The sequence below is a fragment of the Oncorhynchus tshawytscha genome, linkage group LG15 (assembly GCF_018296145.1).
Source record: "Oncorhynchus tshawytscha isolate Ot180627B linkage group LG15, Otsh_v2.0, whole genome shotgun sequence".
In the NCBI taxonomy this organism is placed as follows: Eukaryota; Metazoa; Chordata; class Actinopteri; order Salmoniformes; family Salmonidae; genus Oncorhynchus; species Oncorhynchus tshawytscha.
In genome coordinates this window covers 40,151,261-40,172,171 of record NC_056443.1, presented here as the reverse complement: position 1 = coordinate 40,172,171, position 20,911 = coordinate 40,151,261, and the positions used below count along the sequence as shown (strand labels likewise).

General features: G+C 46.1%; 1 protein-coding gene across 1 annotated transcript in view; it reads left to right on the top strand.

The window, feature by feature from the left end:
• Positions 1 to 1,202: 1,202 nt before the first annotated feature.
• The window catches only part of LOC121839353 (voltage-gated potassium channel subunit beta-2-like), a 169,923-nt gene continuing 150,214 nt past the window's right edge, over positions 1,203 to 20,911 (top strand). Inside the window, exons 1-3 of the mRNA XM_042297834.1 lie at positions 1,203 to 1,492; positions 18,580 to 18,623; positions 18,715 to 18,752. Of these exons, the coding sequence (XP_042153768.1) occupies positions 1,203 to 1,492; positions 18,580 to 18,623; positions 18,715 to 18,752 (372 nt within the window). The remainder of the gene's footprint in view (positions 1,493 to 18,579; positions 18,624 to 18,714; positions 18,753 to 20,911) is intronic.

The window sequence follows — 20,911 nt, the reverse complement described above, 5'->3', positions numbered from 1 at the left end:
TAAGTGAAATAATCTGTCTAAACAATTGTTGGAATAATTAGTTCTGTCATGCACGAAGTAGATGTCCTAACCGACTATCCAACACTATAGTTTGTTGACAAGAAATGTGTGGAGTGGTTGAAAAGCAAGTTTTAATGACTCCAACCTAAGTGTATGTAAACTTCCCACTTCAACTGTACTGCAGCTTGGAAAACAAACAGGATTCTGTGGGACAATAAAAGGCTGCTTGTTCCCAACATTAGGACTGTTTTCCTCAGGCAATGTTTTCTGCTTCATGTTTTGTTTCCTTGCATGATACCTCTGAGTATGGCAATACTGGTATCATGACAACCCTAGTGTGTGTTTGTGTTACTATGTTAATCTGGGTGCAGATGTCAGGTATGGCAGTTTGCCCAGTTTCTCTCATTTAATCTGGACACACACGGTAATGGGGGGCATTAAATGTATTTTTTACCAAATCCTGTTGTCAATCAAGCAGAGGGAAAGCAAAAAAGAGAGGAGAGAGAGAGAAGAGAGGGAGGTAGAGATTAAAAAAAAGGAGGGAGGGAGAGAGAGAGGAGAGAGAGGAGGGTGAGAGAGAGAGAGAGAGAGAGAGAGAGGAGACAGAGAAGGACGGAGGTGTTAGAGGTATAGATAGATAGATATAGAGGGATGGAGATAGAGGGATAATAAACGTATAGAGAGAGATATCCGGGTGGATAGAGAGAGACGGAGAGAGTGAATGAGAGACAAATAAAGAAACAAAGAGAGTGTGTGAAAGAGAAACGGACTACGGAAAGAGGTGAGGAGAACAGATGGATGGCAGGAGAGAAAGAGAATAGAGTGTTGTTTCTGGACCTTCAACTCTCCGGCCAGACTCCATTTTGGGAAGAGGAAGTAACCTTTGAACCTGCTGCTGTTTGAACCTGACCTCCCCTCCAAACCTGCCCTGACTTGTTGGAGGGCAGAACTGTGACCCGTTGGTCTATCCTTAACCCATGGAGGGTATGATACCGGGATGTTAAGAAACATTTACCAAAGAGTTTCTAGAACATTCAACCAGAGAGTCTGCTGCTTTTTGGATCTAGGATCACCTGGAACAGGACAAGCTGAACACACTGAAGGCCTAGGACTCAGTAGAGGGGTCAGGGGTTTTGGGTCAAGTTTCAGAGGTAGGGGTTGCCAGGGGGTTCGCTGCCAGGGGTAACAGTCCGTGATTCACCATGTCCGCAGGGCGACCGTCGGGTGCAGGCTGTGGCTCATCAGCCGGTAAAGGGGGTAAGTTCAGTGTGGAGGCACTGTATGGGTTCAGTAAGAAACCCAAAACATCCGCCACCGCTAAGAGTGGGTCGGGTAAGAGAGGGGGAGGAGGGAAGGAGGAGTCGGCTCTAGCAGGACAGATACTACAGGCTGCCAGGACACTTATGGAGCGACGGAGGCTGGAACTCTATCTCAGAGAATGTGACCTCACGGTGACGGAGTGTACTGCAGAACAGACCGCTATGCCATACAGGTGGGTAGACAGTAGACACACACACAGAATGGTTCAGTAACCTGACTGAATGTATGCTTCAATGTGAAAAGTAAGGGTATGCAACCAGATGTTGGATGTACAGCAACCTTTCCTTGGTCCAGGGAGATAGCAGCCGTACCTTGGACCAAGGTGACAGCAACCTTACCGGTCCAGGGCGACAGCAACCTGTCCTTGGTCCAGGGCAACTGCAACCTTACCTTGGTCCATGGCGACAGCACCTTACTTTGGTCCAGGGCGACAACAACCTGTCCTTGGTGCATGACGACATTACCTTACCTTGGTCCAAGACGACAGCAACCTGTCCGTGGTGCAGGACGACATTACCTTACCTTGGTCCAAGACGACAGCAACCTGTCCGTGGTGCAGGACGACATTACCTTACCTTGGTCCAGGGCGACAGCAACCTGTCCTTGGTGCAGGGCGACAGCACCTTACCTTGGTCTAGGGCGACAGCAGCCTTACCTTGGTCCAGGGCCAGCTATCTTACCTTGGTCCAGGGCAACAGCACATTACCTTGGTCCAGGGCCAGCGCTGTCTTGATTCCTTTTGGTCGGTGTCACGTTCTGACCTTAGTTATTTTGTTATGTCTTTGATTTAGTATGGTCAGGGTGTGAGTTGGGTGGGTAGTCTATGTTCATTTTTCTATGTTGTGGTTTTGTGTTTGGCCTGGTATGGTATGGTTCTCAATCAGAGGCAGGTGTCGTTCATTGTCTCTGATTGAGAATCATACTTAGGTAGCCTTTTCCCACCTGTGTGGTGTGGGTGATTGTTTTCTATTTTGTGTCTTCACCAGACAGGACTGTATCGTTTCGTGTCATTCCCTTTGTTATTTTTGTTTTAGTGTTCTGAGTTTAATAAATATCATCATGAACACGTACCACGCTGCGCATTGGTCCTCCGATCCTTCATACTCCTCAGACGAGGACGACGAACGTTACAGAATCAGCAACCAACCATGGACCAAGCAGCATGGTATCGAGCAGCAGCAGAAATCTCTGGACTCATGGACATGGGAGGAGATTCTGGAATGGAGAAAGACCCTGGGCACAGGCTGGGGAATATCGCCGCTCCAAGGCAGAGCTGGAGGCAGCGAAAGCTGAGCGGCGGTGGTATGAGGAGGCAGCACGGCAGTGCGGCTGGGAAGAGAGGCAGCCCCAAAAATGTATTGGGTGGGGGCACACGGGGGGTGTGGCTAAGTCAGGTAGGAGGCTGAGCCAACTCTCCGTGCATACCGTGGAGAGAGGTGGACCGGGCAGTCACCGTGTTATGCCGTGAGGTGCACGGTATCCCCGGTGCGCAGGCATAGCCCGGTGCGTTACATCGGAGCGCCTCGTATCGGCCGGGCTAGAGTGGGCATCGAGCCAGGTGCCATGAAGCCGGCTCAGTGCATCTGGTCTCCAGTGTGTCTCCTCGGGCCGGGGTACATGGCACCAGCCCTACGCACGGTGTCCCCGGTTCGCCAGCACAGCCCAGTGCGGTCTGTTTCACCTCGCCGCACTGGCCTGCCTAGTATCTAGCCAGGTAGGGTTGGGCAGGCTCGGTGCTCGAGACCTCCAGTGCGCCTCCATGTTCCGGTCTATCCAGTGCCTCCTCCATGCATCAGGCTTCCGGTGGCAGCCCCACGCACCAGGCTGTCACTCCGTCTCCTTCCTCCAGGTGCTCCCGCCTGTCCAGCAGAAGGGCGATTGCGGCAGAGTCTCCATCCTATCAGCGCTGCCAGAGTCTCCCTCCTGTCCAGAGCTGCCAGAGTCGCCCGTCTGTCCTGAGCTGCCAGAGTCGCCCGTCTGTCCTGAGCTGCCAGAGTCACCCGTCTGTCCTGAGCTGCCAGAGCCGCCCATCTGTCAGGAGCTGCCAGAGCCGCCCGTCTGGCCTGAGCTGCCAGAGCCGTCCGTCAGTCAGGAGCTGCCGGAGTCGCCCTTCACTCCGGCGCTGCCGGAATCGCCCTTCACTCCGGTGCTGCCGGAGTCTCCCTTCTGTCCGGTGCTGCCGGAATCTCTTGTCCAATTTGGGGCCCGCTGCAGGGGTCCCCAGTCCGAGGTCGGCGGCGAGAGTCGCTATGATGGGGTCCACGTCCTGTGCCAGAGTCGCCACTGTGGACAGACGCCCACCCAGAACCTCCACTATAGGTTCAGGTTTTGTGGCCGGAGTCCGCACCTTTTGGGGGGGTACTGTCACGTTCTGACCTTAGTTATTTTGTTATGTCTTTGATTTAGTATGGTCAGAGCGTGAGTTGGGTGGGTAGTCTATGTTAGTTTTTCTATGTTGTGGTTTTGTGTTTGGCCTGGTATGGTGCTCAATCAGAGGCAGGTGTCGTTCGTTGTCTCTGATTGAGAATCATACTTAGGTAGCCTTTTCCCACCTGTGTGGTGTGGGTGATTGTTTTCTGTTTTGTGTCTTCACCAGACAGGACTGTATCGTTTCGTGTCATTCCCTTTGTTATTTTTGTTTTAGTGTTCTGAGTTTAATAAATATCACCATGAACACGTACGACGCTGCGTATTTGTCCTCCGATCCTTCATACTCCTCAGACGAGGACGACAAACGTTACAGTCGGCCAGTCCAAGTTGGGTATTATTTGTTCAGACTAAAATAAATAGCTAAGTATCCCAAAAAAGGAAAGTGCAAACAGGCATGCCTAAACTAAAGGTTCAAACCCTAAAACTAAAGGCATCATGGCCCCCAAACAAAACCAGTAAAACCAGAATACTACAGTACTTACTAATTCTATTGTAAAATGTAGTATACTTTAGAATATCATACTACACATTTTAGTATCCCTCGATCATGTGTTGATCTTACTGTAGAATGTTGTAGTATACCACAGTATTATCCGCAAAAAAAACACTACAATCCGCAAAAATGCTTTTTTAACTACACAATATGTACAAAAGTATGTGGACACACCTTCAAATTGGTGGATTCCGCTATTTCAGCCACACCCATTGCTGACAGGTGTATAAAATCAAGCACACAGCCATGCAATCTCCATAAACAACCATTGGCAGTAGAATGGTCTTACTGCAAAGCTCAGTGACTTTCAAAGTGGCAAGAATGTCACCTTTCCAACAAGTCAGTTCGTCACAATTCTGCCCTGCTAGAGCTGCCCCGGTCAACTGTAAGTGCTGTTATTGTGAAGTGGAAACATCTAGGAGCAACAACGGCTCAGTGGTAGGTGTGTAAAAATCGTCTGTCCTCGGTTGCAAAACTCACTACCGAGTTCCAAACTGCCTCTGGAATCAATGTCAGCACAATAACTGTTCGTCGGGAGCTTCAGGAAATGGGCTTCCATGGCCGAACAGCCGCACAATAGCCTAAGATCACTATGTGCAATGCCAAGCGTCAACTGGAGTTGTGTAAAGCTCACCGCCATTGGGCTCTGGAGCAGTGGAAACGTGTTCCTTGGTGTGATGAATCACGCTTCACCATCTGCCTGTCCAAAGGACCAATCTGGGTTTGGAGGGTGCCAGGAGAACGCTACCTGACCCAATGCATCGTGCCAACTGGAAAGTTTGGTGAAGGAGGAATAATTTTCTGGGACTGTTTTTAATGGTTCGGGCAATACCCCTTAGTTCCAGTGAAGTGAAATCTTAGTGAAACAGCATACAATGACATTCAAGATGATTGTGTGCTTACAATTTTGTGGCAACAGTTTGGGGAAGGCCTTTCCTGTTTCAGCATGACAATGCCCCTATGCATAAAGCGAGGTCCATACAAAAATGGTTTGTCGAGATTAGTGTGGAAGAACTTGACTGGCCTGCACAGAACCCTGACCTCAACCCAATCAAACACCTTTGGGATGAATTGGAACGCTGACTGCGAGCCAGGCCTAATCACCCAACATCAGTACCCAACCTCACTAATGCTCTTGTGGCTAAATGGAAGCAAGTCCCCACAGTAATGTTCCAACATCTAATGGAAAGCCCTCCCAGAAGATTGGAGGCTGTTACTGTTATGGCAAGGAGAACTCCCCCCCCGTTCAGCTGAAAAGGTGGCACAGGGAATTCAAAAATATTCTTTAGAAATATTTAACTTTCACACATTAACAAGTCCAATACCTCAAATGAAAGATAAGCATCTTGTTCATCTACCCATCATGTCAGATTTTTTAAATGTTTTACAGCAAAAACACAACATATATTTATGTTAGACCACCAACAAATCAAAGAAAAAACGCAGCCATTTTTTCCAGCCAAAGATAAAATCACAAAAGCAGGATTAGAGATAAAATGAATCACTAACCTTTTGAAAATCTTCATCAGATGACAGTCATATGACATGTTACACAGTACTTTTATGTTTTGTTCGATAATATGCATTTTTATATCCACAAATCTCGGTTTACATTGATGCCATGTTCAAAAATTCCTCCAAAATATCCGGAGGAATTATAGAAAGCTACGCCAGATAACAGAAATACTCATCATAAACTTTGACTAAAGATACATGTTCTACATTTAATTAAAGATACACTGGTTCTTAATGCAACCACTGTGTCAGATTTTTTACAAACATTACGGAAAAAGCCTAACATTGCAACAATCTGAGACGGCGCTCAGTATTTCTCCGCCATGTTGGAGTCAACAGAAACATAAATAAACATAAATATTCCCTTACCTTTGATGATCTTTCATCAGAATGTAGTGCAAGGAGTCCTAGTTCCACAATAAATCGTTGTTTTGTTCCATAATGTCCAATACTAGTGTCCAAGTAGTTGCATTTGCTATCACTTTCAGCTCAGGGGCCCAAAAACTGACTGCTGGTCCAAGATAACTAGCACGAAAACTTCCAAAAGATATATTCCAGGTCGAAAAAACTGGTCCAACTAGGTAGAGAATCAATCTGTAGGATGTTATTATCATATATATCCAATAACGCTCCAACTGGATCATACGTTTTCAGCTGGAGCCAACTGGAACAGCGGTAGCACCCACAGAGAAATGCGCCACAGGAAAATGACATTCTGTCGGGACACTGACTATTTCCCCTCCCATTAGGTCAAAGTTCACAGCAAATGCTCCATTCAACTTTCTACTGAATGAGGACATCTAGTGGAAGGCGTAGGAAGTGCTTCCAGATCCATATCTTGTTGGGAAAGGAGGGGGCGATGACGTCAAAGTGGTCCAAACTTTCAGAATTTCACTTCTTGTTTGGAAGATTGCCTGCCCCATGAGTTCTGTTATACTCACAGACATAATTCAAACAGTTTTAGAAACTTCAGAGTGTTTTCTATCCAATAGTAATAATAATATGCATATATTAGCAATCTAGGACAGAGTAGGATGCAGTTCACTATGGGCACGCAATTCATCCAAAGTGAAAATACTGCACCCTATCCGCAACAAGTTATAGCAGCAGGGTACCAGTCGATGTGCAGGGGTATGAGGCAGTAACATGGCTATATAAACAGGGTACCAGTACAGAGTGGATGTGCAGGGGTATGAGGCCGTAACATGGCTATATAAACAGGGTACCAGTACAGAGTGAATGTGCAGGGGTATGAGGTAGTAACATGGCTATATAAACAGGGTACCAGTACAGAGTGGATGTGCAGGGGTATGAGGCAGTAACACGGCTATATAAACAGGGTAACAGGACAGAGTGGATGTGCAGGGGTATGAGGTAGATGCATAGCTATATAAACAGGGTACCAGTACAGAGTGGATGTGCAGGGGTATGAGGTAGTAACATGGCTATATAAACAGTGTACCAGTACAGAGTGGATGTGCAGGGGTATGAGGTAGTAACTTGGCTATATAAACAGGGTACCAGTACCAGTCGATTGCAGGGGTATGAGGTAGATGCATGGCTATATAAACAGGGTACCAGTACAGAGTGGATGTGCAGGGGTATGAGGTAGTAACATGGCTATATAAACAGGGTACCAGTATAGAGTGAATGTGCAGGGGTATGAGGTAGTAACATGGCTATATAAACATGGTACCAGTACAGAGTGGATGTGCAGGGGTATGAGGCAGTAACACGGCTATATAAACAGGGTAACAGGACAGAGTGGATGTGCAGGGGTATGAGGTAGATGCATAGCTATATAAACAGGGTACCAGTACAGAGTGGATGTGCAGGGATATGAGGTAGTAACATGGCTATATAAACAGGGTACCAGGACAGTGTGGATGTGCAGGGGTATGAGGTAGTAACTTGGCTATATAAACAGGGTGCCAGTACAGAGTGGATGTGCAGGGGTATGAGGTAGTAACATGGCTATATAAACAGGGTACCAGTACCAGTCGATGTGCAGGGGTATGAGGTAGTAACTTGGCTATATAAACAGGGTACCAGTACAGAGTGGATGTGCAGGGGTATGAGGTAGTAACATGGCTATATAAACAGGGTACCAGTACCAGTCGATGTGCAGGGGTATGAGGTAGTAACTTGGCTATATAAACAGGGTACCAGTACCAGTCGATGTGCAGGGGTATGAGGTAGATGCATGGTCATATAAACAGGGTACCAGTACAGAGTGGATGTGCAGGGGTATGAGGTAGTAACATGGCTATATAAACAGGGTAACAGTACAGAGTGAATGTGCAGGGGTATGAGGTAGTAACATGGCTATATAAACAGGGTGCCAGCACAGAGTGGATGTGCAGGGGTATGAGGTAGTAACATGGCTATATAAACAGGGTAACAGTACAGAGTGGATGTGCAGGGGTATGAGGTAGTAACATGGCTATATAAACAGGGTAACAGTACCAGTCGATGTGCAGGGGTATGTGGTAGTAACATAGCTATATAAACAGGGTACCAGTACAGAGTGGATGTGCAGGGATATGAGGTAGTAACATGGCTATATAAACAGGGTACCAGTACAGAGTGGATGTGCAGGGGTATGAGGTAGTAACATGGCTATATAAACAGTGTACCAGTACAGAGTGGATGTGCAGGGGTATGAGGTAGTAACTTGGCTATATAAACAGGGTACCAGTACCAGTCGATGTGCAGGGGTATGAGGTAGATGCATGGCTATATAAACAGGGTACCAGTACAGAGTGGATGTGCAGGGGTATGAGGTAGTAACATGGCTATATGAACAGAGTACGAGTACCAGTCGATGTGCAGGGGTATGAGGTAGTAACATGGCTATATAAACAGGGTACCAGGACAGAGTGGATGTGCAGGGGTATGAGGTAGTAACATGGCTATATAAACAGGGTAACAGTACCAGTCGATGTGCAGGGGTATGAGGTAGTAACATAGCTATATAAACAGGGTACCAGTACAGAGTGGATGTGCAGGGATATGAGGTAGTAACATGGCTATATAAACAGGGTACCAGGACAGTGTGGATGTGCAGGGGTATGAGGTAGTAACTTGGCTATATAAACAGGGTACCAGTACCAGTCGATGTGCAGGGGTATGAGGTAGTAACATGGCTATATAAACATGGTGCCAGTACAGAGTGGATGTGCAGGGGTATGAGGTAGTAACTTGGCTATATAAACAGGGTACCAGTACCAGTCGATGTGCAGGGGTATGAGGTAGATGCATGGTCATATAAACAGGGTACCAGTACAGAGTGGATGTGCAGGGGTATGAGGTAGTAACATTGCTATATGAACAGGGTATCAGTACAGAGTGGATGTGCAGGGGTATGAGGTAGTAACATGGCTATATAAACAGGGTACCAGTACAGAGTGGATGTGCAGGGGTATGAGGTAGTAACATGGCTATATAAACAGGGTAACAGTACAGAGTGAATGTGCAGGGGTATGAGGTAGTAACATGGCTATATAAACAGGGTACCAGTAGAGAGTGGATGTGCAGGGGTATGAGGCAGTAACATGGCTATATAAACAGGGTACCAGGACAGAGTGGATGTGCAGGGGTATGAGGTAGTAACTTGGCTATATAAACAGGGTACCAGTACCAGTTGATGTGCAGGGATATGAGGTAGTAACATGGCTATATAAACAGGGTACCAGGACAGTGTGGATGTGCAGGGGTATGAGGTAGTAACTTGGCTATATAAACAGGGTAACAGTACCAGTCGATGTGCAGGGGTATGAGGTAGTAACATGGCTATATAAACAGGGTGCCAGTACAGAGTGGATGTGCAGGGGTATGAGGTAGTAACTTGGCTATATAAACAGGGTACCAGTACCAGTCGATGTGCAGGGGTATGAGGTAGATGCATGGTCATATAAACAGGGTACCAGTACAGAGTGGATGTGCAGGGGTATGAGGAAGTAACATTGCTATATGAACAGGATACCAGTACAGGGTGGATGTGCAGGGGTATGAGGTAGTAACATGGCTATATAAACAGGGTACCAGTACAGAGTGGATGTGCAGGGGTATGAGGTAGTAACATGGCTATATAAACAGGGTACCAGTAGAGAGTGGATGTGCAGGGGTATGAGGCAGTAACATGGCTATATAAACAGGGTACCAGGACAGAGTGGATGTGCAGGGGTATGAGGTAGTAACTTGGCTATATAAACAGGGTACCAGTACCAGTCGATGTGCAGGGGTATGAGGTAGATGCATGGCTATATAAACAGGGTACCAGTACAGAGTGGATGTGCAGGGGTATGAGGTAGTAACATGGCTATATAAACAGGGTACCAGTATAGAGTGAATGTGCAGGGGTACGAGGTAATGGAAGTAGATATATACATACAACTAGAAATACAGAGATAATAAACAGTAGCAGCAGCTTATATTAAAAAAAGAAGTCTCAAAAAGTTAGTGTAAAAAGGGTAAATGCAGATAGTCCTGGTAGCTATTTTGTTAACTATTTAACAAACTATTTACAGTCTTTTGGCTTGGGGATAGAAGCTGTTCTGGGTCCTGTTGGTTCCAGACTCGGTGCCATGCAGGGGGAGAGAGAACAGTCTATGACTTGGGTGGCTGGAGTCTGACCATTTTTCAGGTCTTCCTCTGACACTGCGTGGTGTAGAGGTCCTGGATAGCAGGGAGCTCGGCTCCAGTAATGTCACATCTGCTCCTGCTCCACTCTCTGGTGTTCATCTCGTGACTTCTTGACCTGCAGTTACTCCCACTGTACACTCTCCCTCTCTCCCTCTCCTTCTCTGTGTGAATGTGTGGTTGGAGACAGGTGTGGTGGAGTCAGAGCAAATCCCTACTTGTTCCATAATCAAGACCTCTACAAATACTCAGTCCTGACTCTTCCAAGCTGCCAGATTGTAATCTCTGCTCAGTCAGTCAGTTCATGATTCTAGCCATTTATGATTATTCAAGATCCTGTTACTCTGCTGTACCATCTCGAGAGCACCACACCCCATCTCAGCCGCCTCATCAGCCGTACGACTGTGCTATCAAGCTTCAGCCTGGAGCTCCACTCCCTAGTAGCAGGTTGTATAACCTCTCTCGCCCCGAGCAAGAGGCCATGGAAGAATACATCCAGAGCTCCCTGGCTGTCGGACATATCAGGCATTCTTCCTCTCTGTTGGGAGCTGGGTTTTTCTTTGTCAAGAAGAAGGATAGGTCACTGAGGCCATGCATAGACTTCCGTGGTTTGAATAGTATCACTGTCAGGAGCAAGTATCCCTGGTTAATGATGTCCTGAGGGATGTCATTGGGCGATTTGTTTTTGTCTATGTGGATGACAGTCTTATTTTTTCGAAGGACCTTGAGGCTCACAAGCAACACGTCCACTAAGTTCTCGAAAGGCTGTTGGAGAATAAGCTATTTGTTAAGGCTGAGAAATGTGAGTTTCAGGTTTCCTCGGTGTCCTTCTTGGGTTACATTATTGCTCAAGGTCAGCTATGAATGGACCCTGCCAAGGTTAGGGCAGTCACAGAGTGGCCTGTGCCCGCGAATCTGAAGCAGTTACAGCGTTTCCTGGGGTTTGCCAATTTTTATAGAAGATTCATCCGTGACTACACTTGTTTGGCAGCTCCTCTCTCGACCATCCTGCCTATACCGTCCGGCAGCTTTTGGATGTGCGCCGTTGGGGTCGCAGATACGGGCCGGAGGAGCGCTGCTAGGTGCCCGTCGTCACATTCTGGATCCCTCCCTCTTACAGGATTATCATAGCTCTCACCCAGACAAGCCAGGTCGTGCGCCAGGTGGCGTCTGTAGGGGTGGGGGTACTGTTACATCTGCTCCTGCTACACTCTCTGGTGTTCATCCAGTGTCTTCTTGAAACATCACAATTGGTCCTTTTGTTCGATTAATTCCGTCCATATATATCCAAAATGTCGATTTATTTGGCGCATTTGATCCAGAAAAAAAACAGCTTCCAAATTGCGCAACGTCACTACAAAATATCTCAAAAGTTGCCTGTAAACTTTGCCAAAACATTTCAAACGCCTTTTGTAATACAACTTTAGGTATTTTTAAACGTTGATAATTAATCAAATTGAAGACGGGTCTATCTGTTTTCAATAGAGGATGAGAGGAAACTAACTCTACTTTTCAAGTCGTGCGAAACACTCAACAGTGTTACCCATTTCCTAGATGACCTGTTATTCTCACAGACATGATTCAAACAGTTTCAGAAACTCCACAGTTTTTTCTATCCACATTTTACTAATAATATTAATATCTTATATTGTTGGCATGAGTAGCAGGACGTTGAAATTGGGCACGCTATTTATCCAAAAGTGAAAAGGCTGCCCCCTATACCTTAAGAAGTTAATCCAGCAGCTGTGTCAGATTTTGTGTGTGTGTGTATGTGTGTGTGTGTTTTTGTATCTCTGTGTGTGTGTTTGTGTGTGTGTGCGTGTGTGTTTGTGTGTGTGTGCGTGTGTGTGTGTTTGTGTGTTTATCTGTGTGTGTATCTCTGTGTGTGTATGTCTGTGTGTGTGTGTGTGTGTGTGTGTGTGTGTGTGTGTGTGTGTGTGTGTGTGTGTGTGTGTGTGTGTGTGTGTGTGTGTGTGTGTGTGTGTGTGTGTGTGTGTGTGTGTGTGTTTGTGTTTGTATCTGTGTGTGTGTGTGTTTGTGTCTCTCCGTGTGTGTGTGTGTTTGTATCTGTGTGTGTATCTGTGTGTGTATCTGTGTGTGTGAGTGTGTAATATTTTGGATCGTTTATATAACCCATTGCCCTTCATGGTTGTGAGGTCTAGGGTCCACTCACCAACCAAAAATTCACAAAATGGGACAAAAAACAAATTGAGACTCAGTGTACAACTAAGAATTCTGCAAAAATATCCTCAGTGTAAAAGAAAGAGAGAGAGAGATTGATGGTCATGGTGATAGTGTGTAGTTTCCTGATTGTTGAGCCTGTTGTTTCCTGATTGTTGTGCCTGATGTTTCCTGATTGTTGAGCCTGTTGTTTCCTGACTGTTGGGACTATGTTTCCTGACTGTTGGGACTATGTTTCCTGACTGTTGAGCCTGATGTTTCCTGATTGTTGTGCCTGATGTTTCCTGATTGTTGTGCCTGATGTTTCCTGATTGTTGAGCCTGTTGTTTCCTGACTGTTGGGACTATGTTTCCTGATTGTTGAGCCTGTTGTTTCCTGATTGTTGTGCCTGTTGTTTCCTGACTGTTGAGCCTGATGTTTCCTGATTGTTGAGCCTGTTGTTTCCTGACTGTTGGGACTATGTTTCCTTATTGTTGAGCCTGTTGTTTCCTGACTGTTGGGACTATGTTTCCTGATTGTTGAGCCTGTTGTTTCCTGACTGTTGGGACTATGTTTCCTGATTGATGAGCCTGTTGTTTCCTGATTGTTGTGCCTGATGTTTCCTGACTGTTGGGACTATGTTTCCTGATTGTTGAGCCTGTTGTTTCCTGATTGTTGAGCCTGTTGTTTCCTGATTGTTGAGCCTGTTGTTTCCTGATTGTTGTGCCTGTTGTTTCCTGATTGTTGAGCCTGATGTTTCCTGATTGTTGTGCCTGTTGTTTCCTGATTGTTGAGCCTGATGTTTCCTGACTGTTGGGACTATGTTTCCTGACTGTTGGGACTATGTTTCCTGATTGTTGGGTCTCCTAACCCTAACCCTTAACCCTAACACTGAAACCTAACCTTAACCCGAACCCTAACCCCTAACCCTAACCCTTAACCCTAACACTTAAACCTAACCCTAACCCTATACCACACCTTAACCCTTACCCTAACACTTAACCTTAACCCTAATTGTTAACCCTAACCCTTAACCCTAACCCTAACCCTTAACCCTAACACTTAAACCTAACCGTTAACCCTATACCATACCTTAACCCTTACCCTAACACTTAACCTTAACCCTAATTGTTAACCCTAACCCCTAACCCTAACCCTAACCCTTAACCCTAACCCTAACCCTAACCCTAACCCCTAACCCTAACCCTTAACCCTATACCACACCTTAACCCTTACCCTAACCCTAACCCCTAACCCTAACCCCACTGCTAGCGGCTTTTACCTTACCCTCTGCACAGCCAGCCAGTTTTTTTAACCTGGATAATACTCGCCAGTCCAGCTTCCCTGCCCCATCCACCGCTGCCCCCTGGACACTGATCACTTGGCTACATAGCTGATGCATGCTGGACTGTCCATTAATCACGGTACTCCATTCTGCTTGTTTATGTTTTATCTGTCGGCCCCAGCCGCACTCAGGCTCTGTGTGTAGTTAATCCGACCCTCCCTGCCTAGTCAACGCCATTTTACCTGCTGTTGTTGTGCTAGCTGATTAGCTGTTGTCTCACCTACTGTTTTAGCTACTGTTTTAGCTAGCTCTCCCAATTCAACACCTGTGATTACTGTATGCCTCGCTGTATGTCTCTCTCAAATGCCAATATGCCTTGTATACTGTTGTTCAGGTTAGTTATCATTGTTTTAGTTTACAATGGAGCCCCTAGTTCCACTCTTCATACCTCTGATACCTCCTTTGTCCCACCTCCCACACATGCGGTGACCTCACCCATTACAACCAGCATGTCCAGAGATACAACGTCTCTTATCATCACCCAGTGACTGGGCTTACCTCCGCTGTACCCGCACCCCACCATACCCCTGTCTGCACATTATGCCCTGAATATATTCTACCATGCCCAGAAATCTGCTCCTTTTATTCTCTGTCCCCAACGCTCTAGGCGACCAGTTTTGATAGCCTTTAGCCGCACCCTCATTCTACTCCTCCTCTGTTCCGCGGGTGATGTGGAGGTATACCCAGGCCCTGCATGTCCCCAGGCACCCTCATTTGTTGACTTCTGTGATCGAAAAATCCTTGGTTTCATGCATGTCAACATCAGAAGCCTCCTCCCTAAGTTTGTTTTACTCACTGCTTTAGCACACTCTGCTAACCCTGATGTCCTTGCCGTGTCTGAATCCTGGCTCAGGAAGGCCACCAAAAATTCTGAGATTTCCATACCCAACTATAACATTTTCCGTCAAGATAGAACTGCCAAAGGGGAGGAGTTGCAGTTTACTGCAGAGACAGCCTGCAAAGTAATGTCATACTTTCCAGGTCCATACCCAAACAGTTCGAACTACTAATTTAGAAAATTACTCTCTCCAGAAATAAGTCTCTCACTGTTGCCGCCTGCTACCGACCCCCCCAGCTGTGCCCTGGACACCATTTGTGAATTGATCGCCCCCCATCTAGCTTCAGAGTTTGAACTGTTAGGTGACCTAAACTGGGATATGCTTAACACCTCAGCAGTCCTACAATCTAAGCTAGATGCCCTAAATCTCACAGAAATCATCAAGGAACCCACCAGGTACAACCTTAAATCTGTAAACAAGGGCACCCTCATAGACGTCATCCTGACCAACTGGCCTTCCAAATACACCTCCACTGTCTTCAACCAGGATCTCAGCGATCACTGCCTCATTGCCTGTATCCGCTACGGAGCCGCAGTCAAACGACCACCCCTCATCACTGTCAAACGCTCCCTAAAACACTTCTGTGAGCAGCCCTTTCTAATCAACCTGGCCCGGGTATCCTGGAAGGACATTGACCTCATCCCGTCAGTTGAGGATGCCTGGTCATTCTTTAAAAGTAACTTCCTCACCATTTTAGATAAGCATGCTCCGTTCAAAAAATGCAGAACTAAGAACAGATACAGCCCTTGGTTCACTCCAGACCTGACTGCCCTCGACCAGCACAAAAATATCCTGTGGCAGACTGCAATAGCATCGAATAGTCCCCGCGATATGCAACTGTTCAGGGAAGTCAGGAACCAATACACGCAGTCAGTCAGGAAAGCTAAGGCCAGCTTCTTCAGGCAGAAGTTTGCATCCTGTAGCTCCAACTCCAAAAAGTTCTGGGACACTGTGAAGTCCATGGAGAACAAGAGCACCTCCTCCCAGCTGCCCACTGCACTGAGGCTAGGTAACACGGTCACCACTGATAAATCCATGATTATCGAAAACTTCAACAAGCATTTCTCAACAGCTGGCCATGCCTTCCGCCTGGCTACTCCAACCTCGGCCAACAGCTCCGCCCCCCCCCGCAGCTACTCGCCCAAGCCTCTCCAGGTTCTCCTTTACCCAAATCCAGAAAGCAGATGTTCTGAAAGAGCTGCAAAACCTGGACCCGTACAAATCAGCTGGGCTTGACAATCTGGACCCTCTATTTCTGAAACTATCCGCCGCCATTGTCACAACCCCTATTACCAGCCTGTTCAACCTCTCTTTCATATCGTCTGAGATCCCCAAGGATTGGAAAGCTGCCGCAGTCATCCCCCTCTTCAAAGGGGGAGACACCCTGGACCCAAACTGTTACAGACCTATATCCATCCTGCCCTGCCTATCTAAGGCCTTCGAAAGCCAAGTCAACAAAGAGATCACTGACCATCTCGAATCCCACCGTACCTTCTCCGCTGTGCAATCTGGTTTCCGAGCCGGCCACGGGTGCACCTCAGCCACGCTCAAGGTACTAAACGATATCATAACCGCCATCGATAAAAGACAGTACTGTGCAGCCGTCTTCATCGACCTTGCCAAGGCTTTCGACTCTGTCAATCACCATATTCTTATCGGCAGACTCAGTAGCCTCGGTTTTTCGGATGACTGCCTTGCCTGGTTCACCAATTACTTTGCAGACAGAGTTCAGTGTGTCAAATCGGAGGGCATGCTGTCCGGTCCTCTGGCAGTCTCTATGGGGGTGCCACAGGATTCAATCCTCGGGCCGACTCTTTTCTCTGTATATATCAATGATGTTGCTCTTGCTGCAGGCGATTCCCTGATCCACCTCTACGCAGACGACACCATTCTATATACTTCCGGCCCGTCCTTGGACACTGTGCTATCTAACCTCCAAACGAGCTTCAATGCCATACAACACTCCTTCCGTGGCCTCCAACTGCTCTTAAACACTAGTAAAACCAAATGCATGGTTTTCAACCATTCGCTGCCTGCACCCGCACGCCTGACCAGCATCACCACCCTGGATGGTTCCGACCTTGAATATGTGGACATCTATAAGTACCTAGGTGTCTGGCTAGACTGTAAACTCTCCTTCCAGACTCATATCAAACATCTCCAATCGAAAATCAAATCAAGAGTCGGCTTTCTATTCCGCAACAAAGCCTCCTTCACTCACGCCGCCAAACTTACCCTAGTAAAACTGACTATCCTACCGATCCTCGACTTCGGCGATGTCATCTACAAAATTGCTACCAACACTCTACTCAGCAAACTGGATGCAGTTTATCACAGTGCCATCCGTTTTGTCACTAAATCACCTTATACCACCCACCACTGCGACTTGTATGCTCTAGTCGGCTGGCCCTCGCTACATATTCGTCGCCAGACCCACTGGCTCCAGGTCATCTACAAGTTCATGCTAGGTAAAGCTCCGCCTTATCTCAGTTCACTGGTCACGATGGCAACACCCATCCGTAGCACGTGCTCCAGCAGGTGTATCTTACTGATCATCCCTAAAGCCAACTCCTCATTTGGCCGCCTTTCGTTCCAGTTCTCTGCTGCCTGTGACTGGAACGAATTGCAAAAATCGCTGAAGTTGGAGACTTTTATCTCCTTCACCAACTTCAAACATCTGCTATCTGAGCAGCTAACCGATCGCTGCAGCTGTACATAGTCTATCGGTAAATAGCCTACCCATTTTTTACCTACCTCATCCCCATACTGTTTTTATTTATTTACTTTTCTGCTCTTTTGCACACCAATATCTCTACCTGTACAAGACCATCTGATCATTTATCACTCCAGTGTTATTAATCTGCAAAATTGTAATTATTCGCCTACCTCCTCATGCCTTTTGCACACAATGTATATAGACTCCCTCTTTTTTTTCTACTGTGTTATTGACTTGTTAATTGTTTACTCCATGTGTAACTCTGTGTTGTCTGTTCACACTGCTATGCTTTATCTTGGCCAGGTCGCAGTTTCAAATGAGAATTTGTTCTCAACTAGCCTACCTGGTTAAATAAAGGTGAAATAAATAAAAAATAAATAAAAAAACAGTTTTCCCTAACCCTAATTGTTAACCCTAACCCTAACCATATCCCAAACCCTAACCCTTAACCCTAACCCTATCCCAAACCTTAACCCTAAACCACACCATAACCCTTACCCTAACCCTAACACTTAACCCTAACCCTAAACCTATCCCAAAACTTAACCCTAACCCTTAACCCTATCCCAAACATTAACCCCCAACCCTTACCCTAACCTGAACCCGAACCCTATCCCTATCCCTATCCCTATCCCTAACCCTAACCCATAAATGTAAACCTAACCCTAACCCTTACCTTAAACATTCAGAATGAGGGCCTAAACTTAACTCTCTTAATGTGACGTTTGGAGAAATGTAACGATCCAGAGCAACAGGAGCAACTAAAAGTCTTCTAAACGTGACTTTGGATAAACGTCTAATTCTGCAGTGAGACTATGAGAGCATAATGTGCAAAACAATTAGCATTTTGTGTGATGATGTAATCTTTGTAGTTATGCTTTATGGACGGGCAATGTCAGAGCGGCATAGACTGAGATACAGTAGATAGTATAGAATACAGTATATACATATGACATGAGTAACGCAGGATATGTAAACATTAAGAAAAACACATTTGTTATTTGAGCATGCAATGTCAAAGAGCACAGATGGGTGATTGACTGATTGATCATGTGATTCAGTTCAGCTAACCAATCACACACACATTGAGGATGTTAAATGATTGATTGATCTGTTTCAGGAATCTGGGAAAATCTGGTCTCAGAGTTTCATGTTTAGGGTTAGGTGAGTAGAACACACACACACACACTCACACACACACACACACACACAACCTTATACTACGTGTGTGTTTGACAGTTTTCTCTTTCCACAGGAACATGGGTGACGTTTGGTTCACAGATCACAGATGAGGTATGTGTGTGTTATCATTAATTCTGTTGGTATGTGGTTGTGTGTGTATATATGTGTGTGTCTATATAAAATCAGCAAAAAACTAAACGTCCCTTTTTCAGGACCCTGTCTGTCAAAGATAATTCGTAAAAATCGAAGTAACTTCACAGATCTTCATTGTAAAGGGTTTAAACACTGTTTCCCATGCTTGTTTCATGAACCATAAACAATGAATGAACATGCAACTGTGGAACGGTCGTTAACCTTTCTCCCGCAGGCGTTCCGCTAGCAACCCACCCCGACAACATCCGGTGAAATTGCAGAGCTCCAAATTCAAAATACAGAAATACTCATAATAAACATTCATAAAAATACAAGTGTTATACATCGGTTTAAAGATTAATTTATTGTTAATCCGCTTTGTCAGATTTCAAAAAGGCTTTACGGCGAAAGCATACCATGCGATTATCTGAGGACAGCGCCCCGCTTACTAAAGCATTTTACAGCCAAGTAAAGGAATTACAAAAGTCAGATAAACTTTTGTAATCAGATATAATTAATCACTTAACTTTGAAGATCTTCATATGGTTGCAGTCACAAGAGTCCCAGCTACACAGTAAATGTTATTTTTGTTCGATAAAGTCCCTCTTTATATTCCAAAAACTCTGTTTTGTTGGCGCGTTTTGTTCAGTAATCCACTGGCTCCAAGGCAGTCAAAACATGCAGACTAATACATCCTAATAGTACCGGTAATTAATTAAACCTCAGGTTTTCAATTGTCAAAATAATCGATAATATTTAAACCGGACAATAGCATATTCAATAGAAAGGAAAAACAACGAAGGCCGCGCAATCGGTCACGCCCGCAAACCAGCTCTGCATTCTTCCTCAGTCCACTGACCAAAAGGTCTCATTCTTCTTCATTTTTCAGAAAACAAGCCTGAAACGATGTCTAAAGACTGTTGACATCTATTGGAAGCCATAGGAACTGCAATCTGGGTCCTAACCCATTAGATACTGCATAGGCATTCAATTGAAAATACCCACATAAAACAAATCCCACTTCCTGGATGGATTGTCCTCAGGTTTTCGCATGCCTTATGAGTTATGTAATACTCACAGACATTATTTAAACAGTTTTAGAAACGTTAGAGTCTTTTCTATCCAATACTACCAATTACATGCATATCCTAGCTTCTGGGCCTGAGTAACAGGCAGTTTACTTTGGGCACGCTTCTCATCCAGATGTTGAAATACTGCCCCCTAGCCATAATTAAGACACTAACAGCTGATGGTAGGCAATTAAGGTTACAGTTGTGAAAACTTAGGAAACTAAAGAGGCCTTTATACTGACTCTAAAAAACACCAAAAGAAAGATGCCCAGGGTCAATGCTCATCTGCGTGAACGTGCCTTAGGCATGCTGCAAAGAGGCATGAAGACTGCAGATGTGGCCAGGGCAATAAATTGCAATGTCCATACTGTGAGAAGCCTAAGAACATCACAGCTGCAGGACAGGTACAGGATGGCAACAACAACTGCCCGAGTTACACCAGGAACGCACAATCCCTCCATCAGTGCTCAGACGGTCCGCAATAGGCTGAGAGAGGCTGGACTGAGGGCTTGTAGGCCTGTTGTAGTAAGGCAGGTCCTCACCAGACATCACCGACAACAACGTTGCCTATGGGCACAACTCACTGTCGCTGGACCAGACAGGACTGGCAAAAAGTGCTCTTCACCTACGAGTCGCGGTTTTGTCTCACCAGAGGTGATGGTCGGATTCGCGTTTATAGTTGAAGGAATGAGCATTACACCGAGGCCTGTACTCTGAAGTGGGATCGATTTGGAGGTGGAAGGGGCGGTCTGTCACAGCATCATCGGATTGCGCTTGTTGTCATTGCAGGCAATCTCAACGCTGTGCGTTACACAGAAGACATCCTCCTCCCTCATGTGGTACCCTTCCTGCAGGCTCATCCTGACATGACCCTCCAGCATGACAATGCCACCAGCCATACTGCTCATTATGTGCATGATTTCCTGCAAGACAGGAACGTCAGTGTTCTGCCATGGCTAGCGAAAATCCCACTGAGCACATCTGTGACCTATTAGATCGGAGGGTGAGGGCTAGGGCCATTCCCCCCAGAAATGTCCGGGAACTTGCAGGTGGGCCTTGACCCCCCCC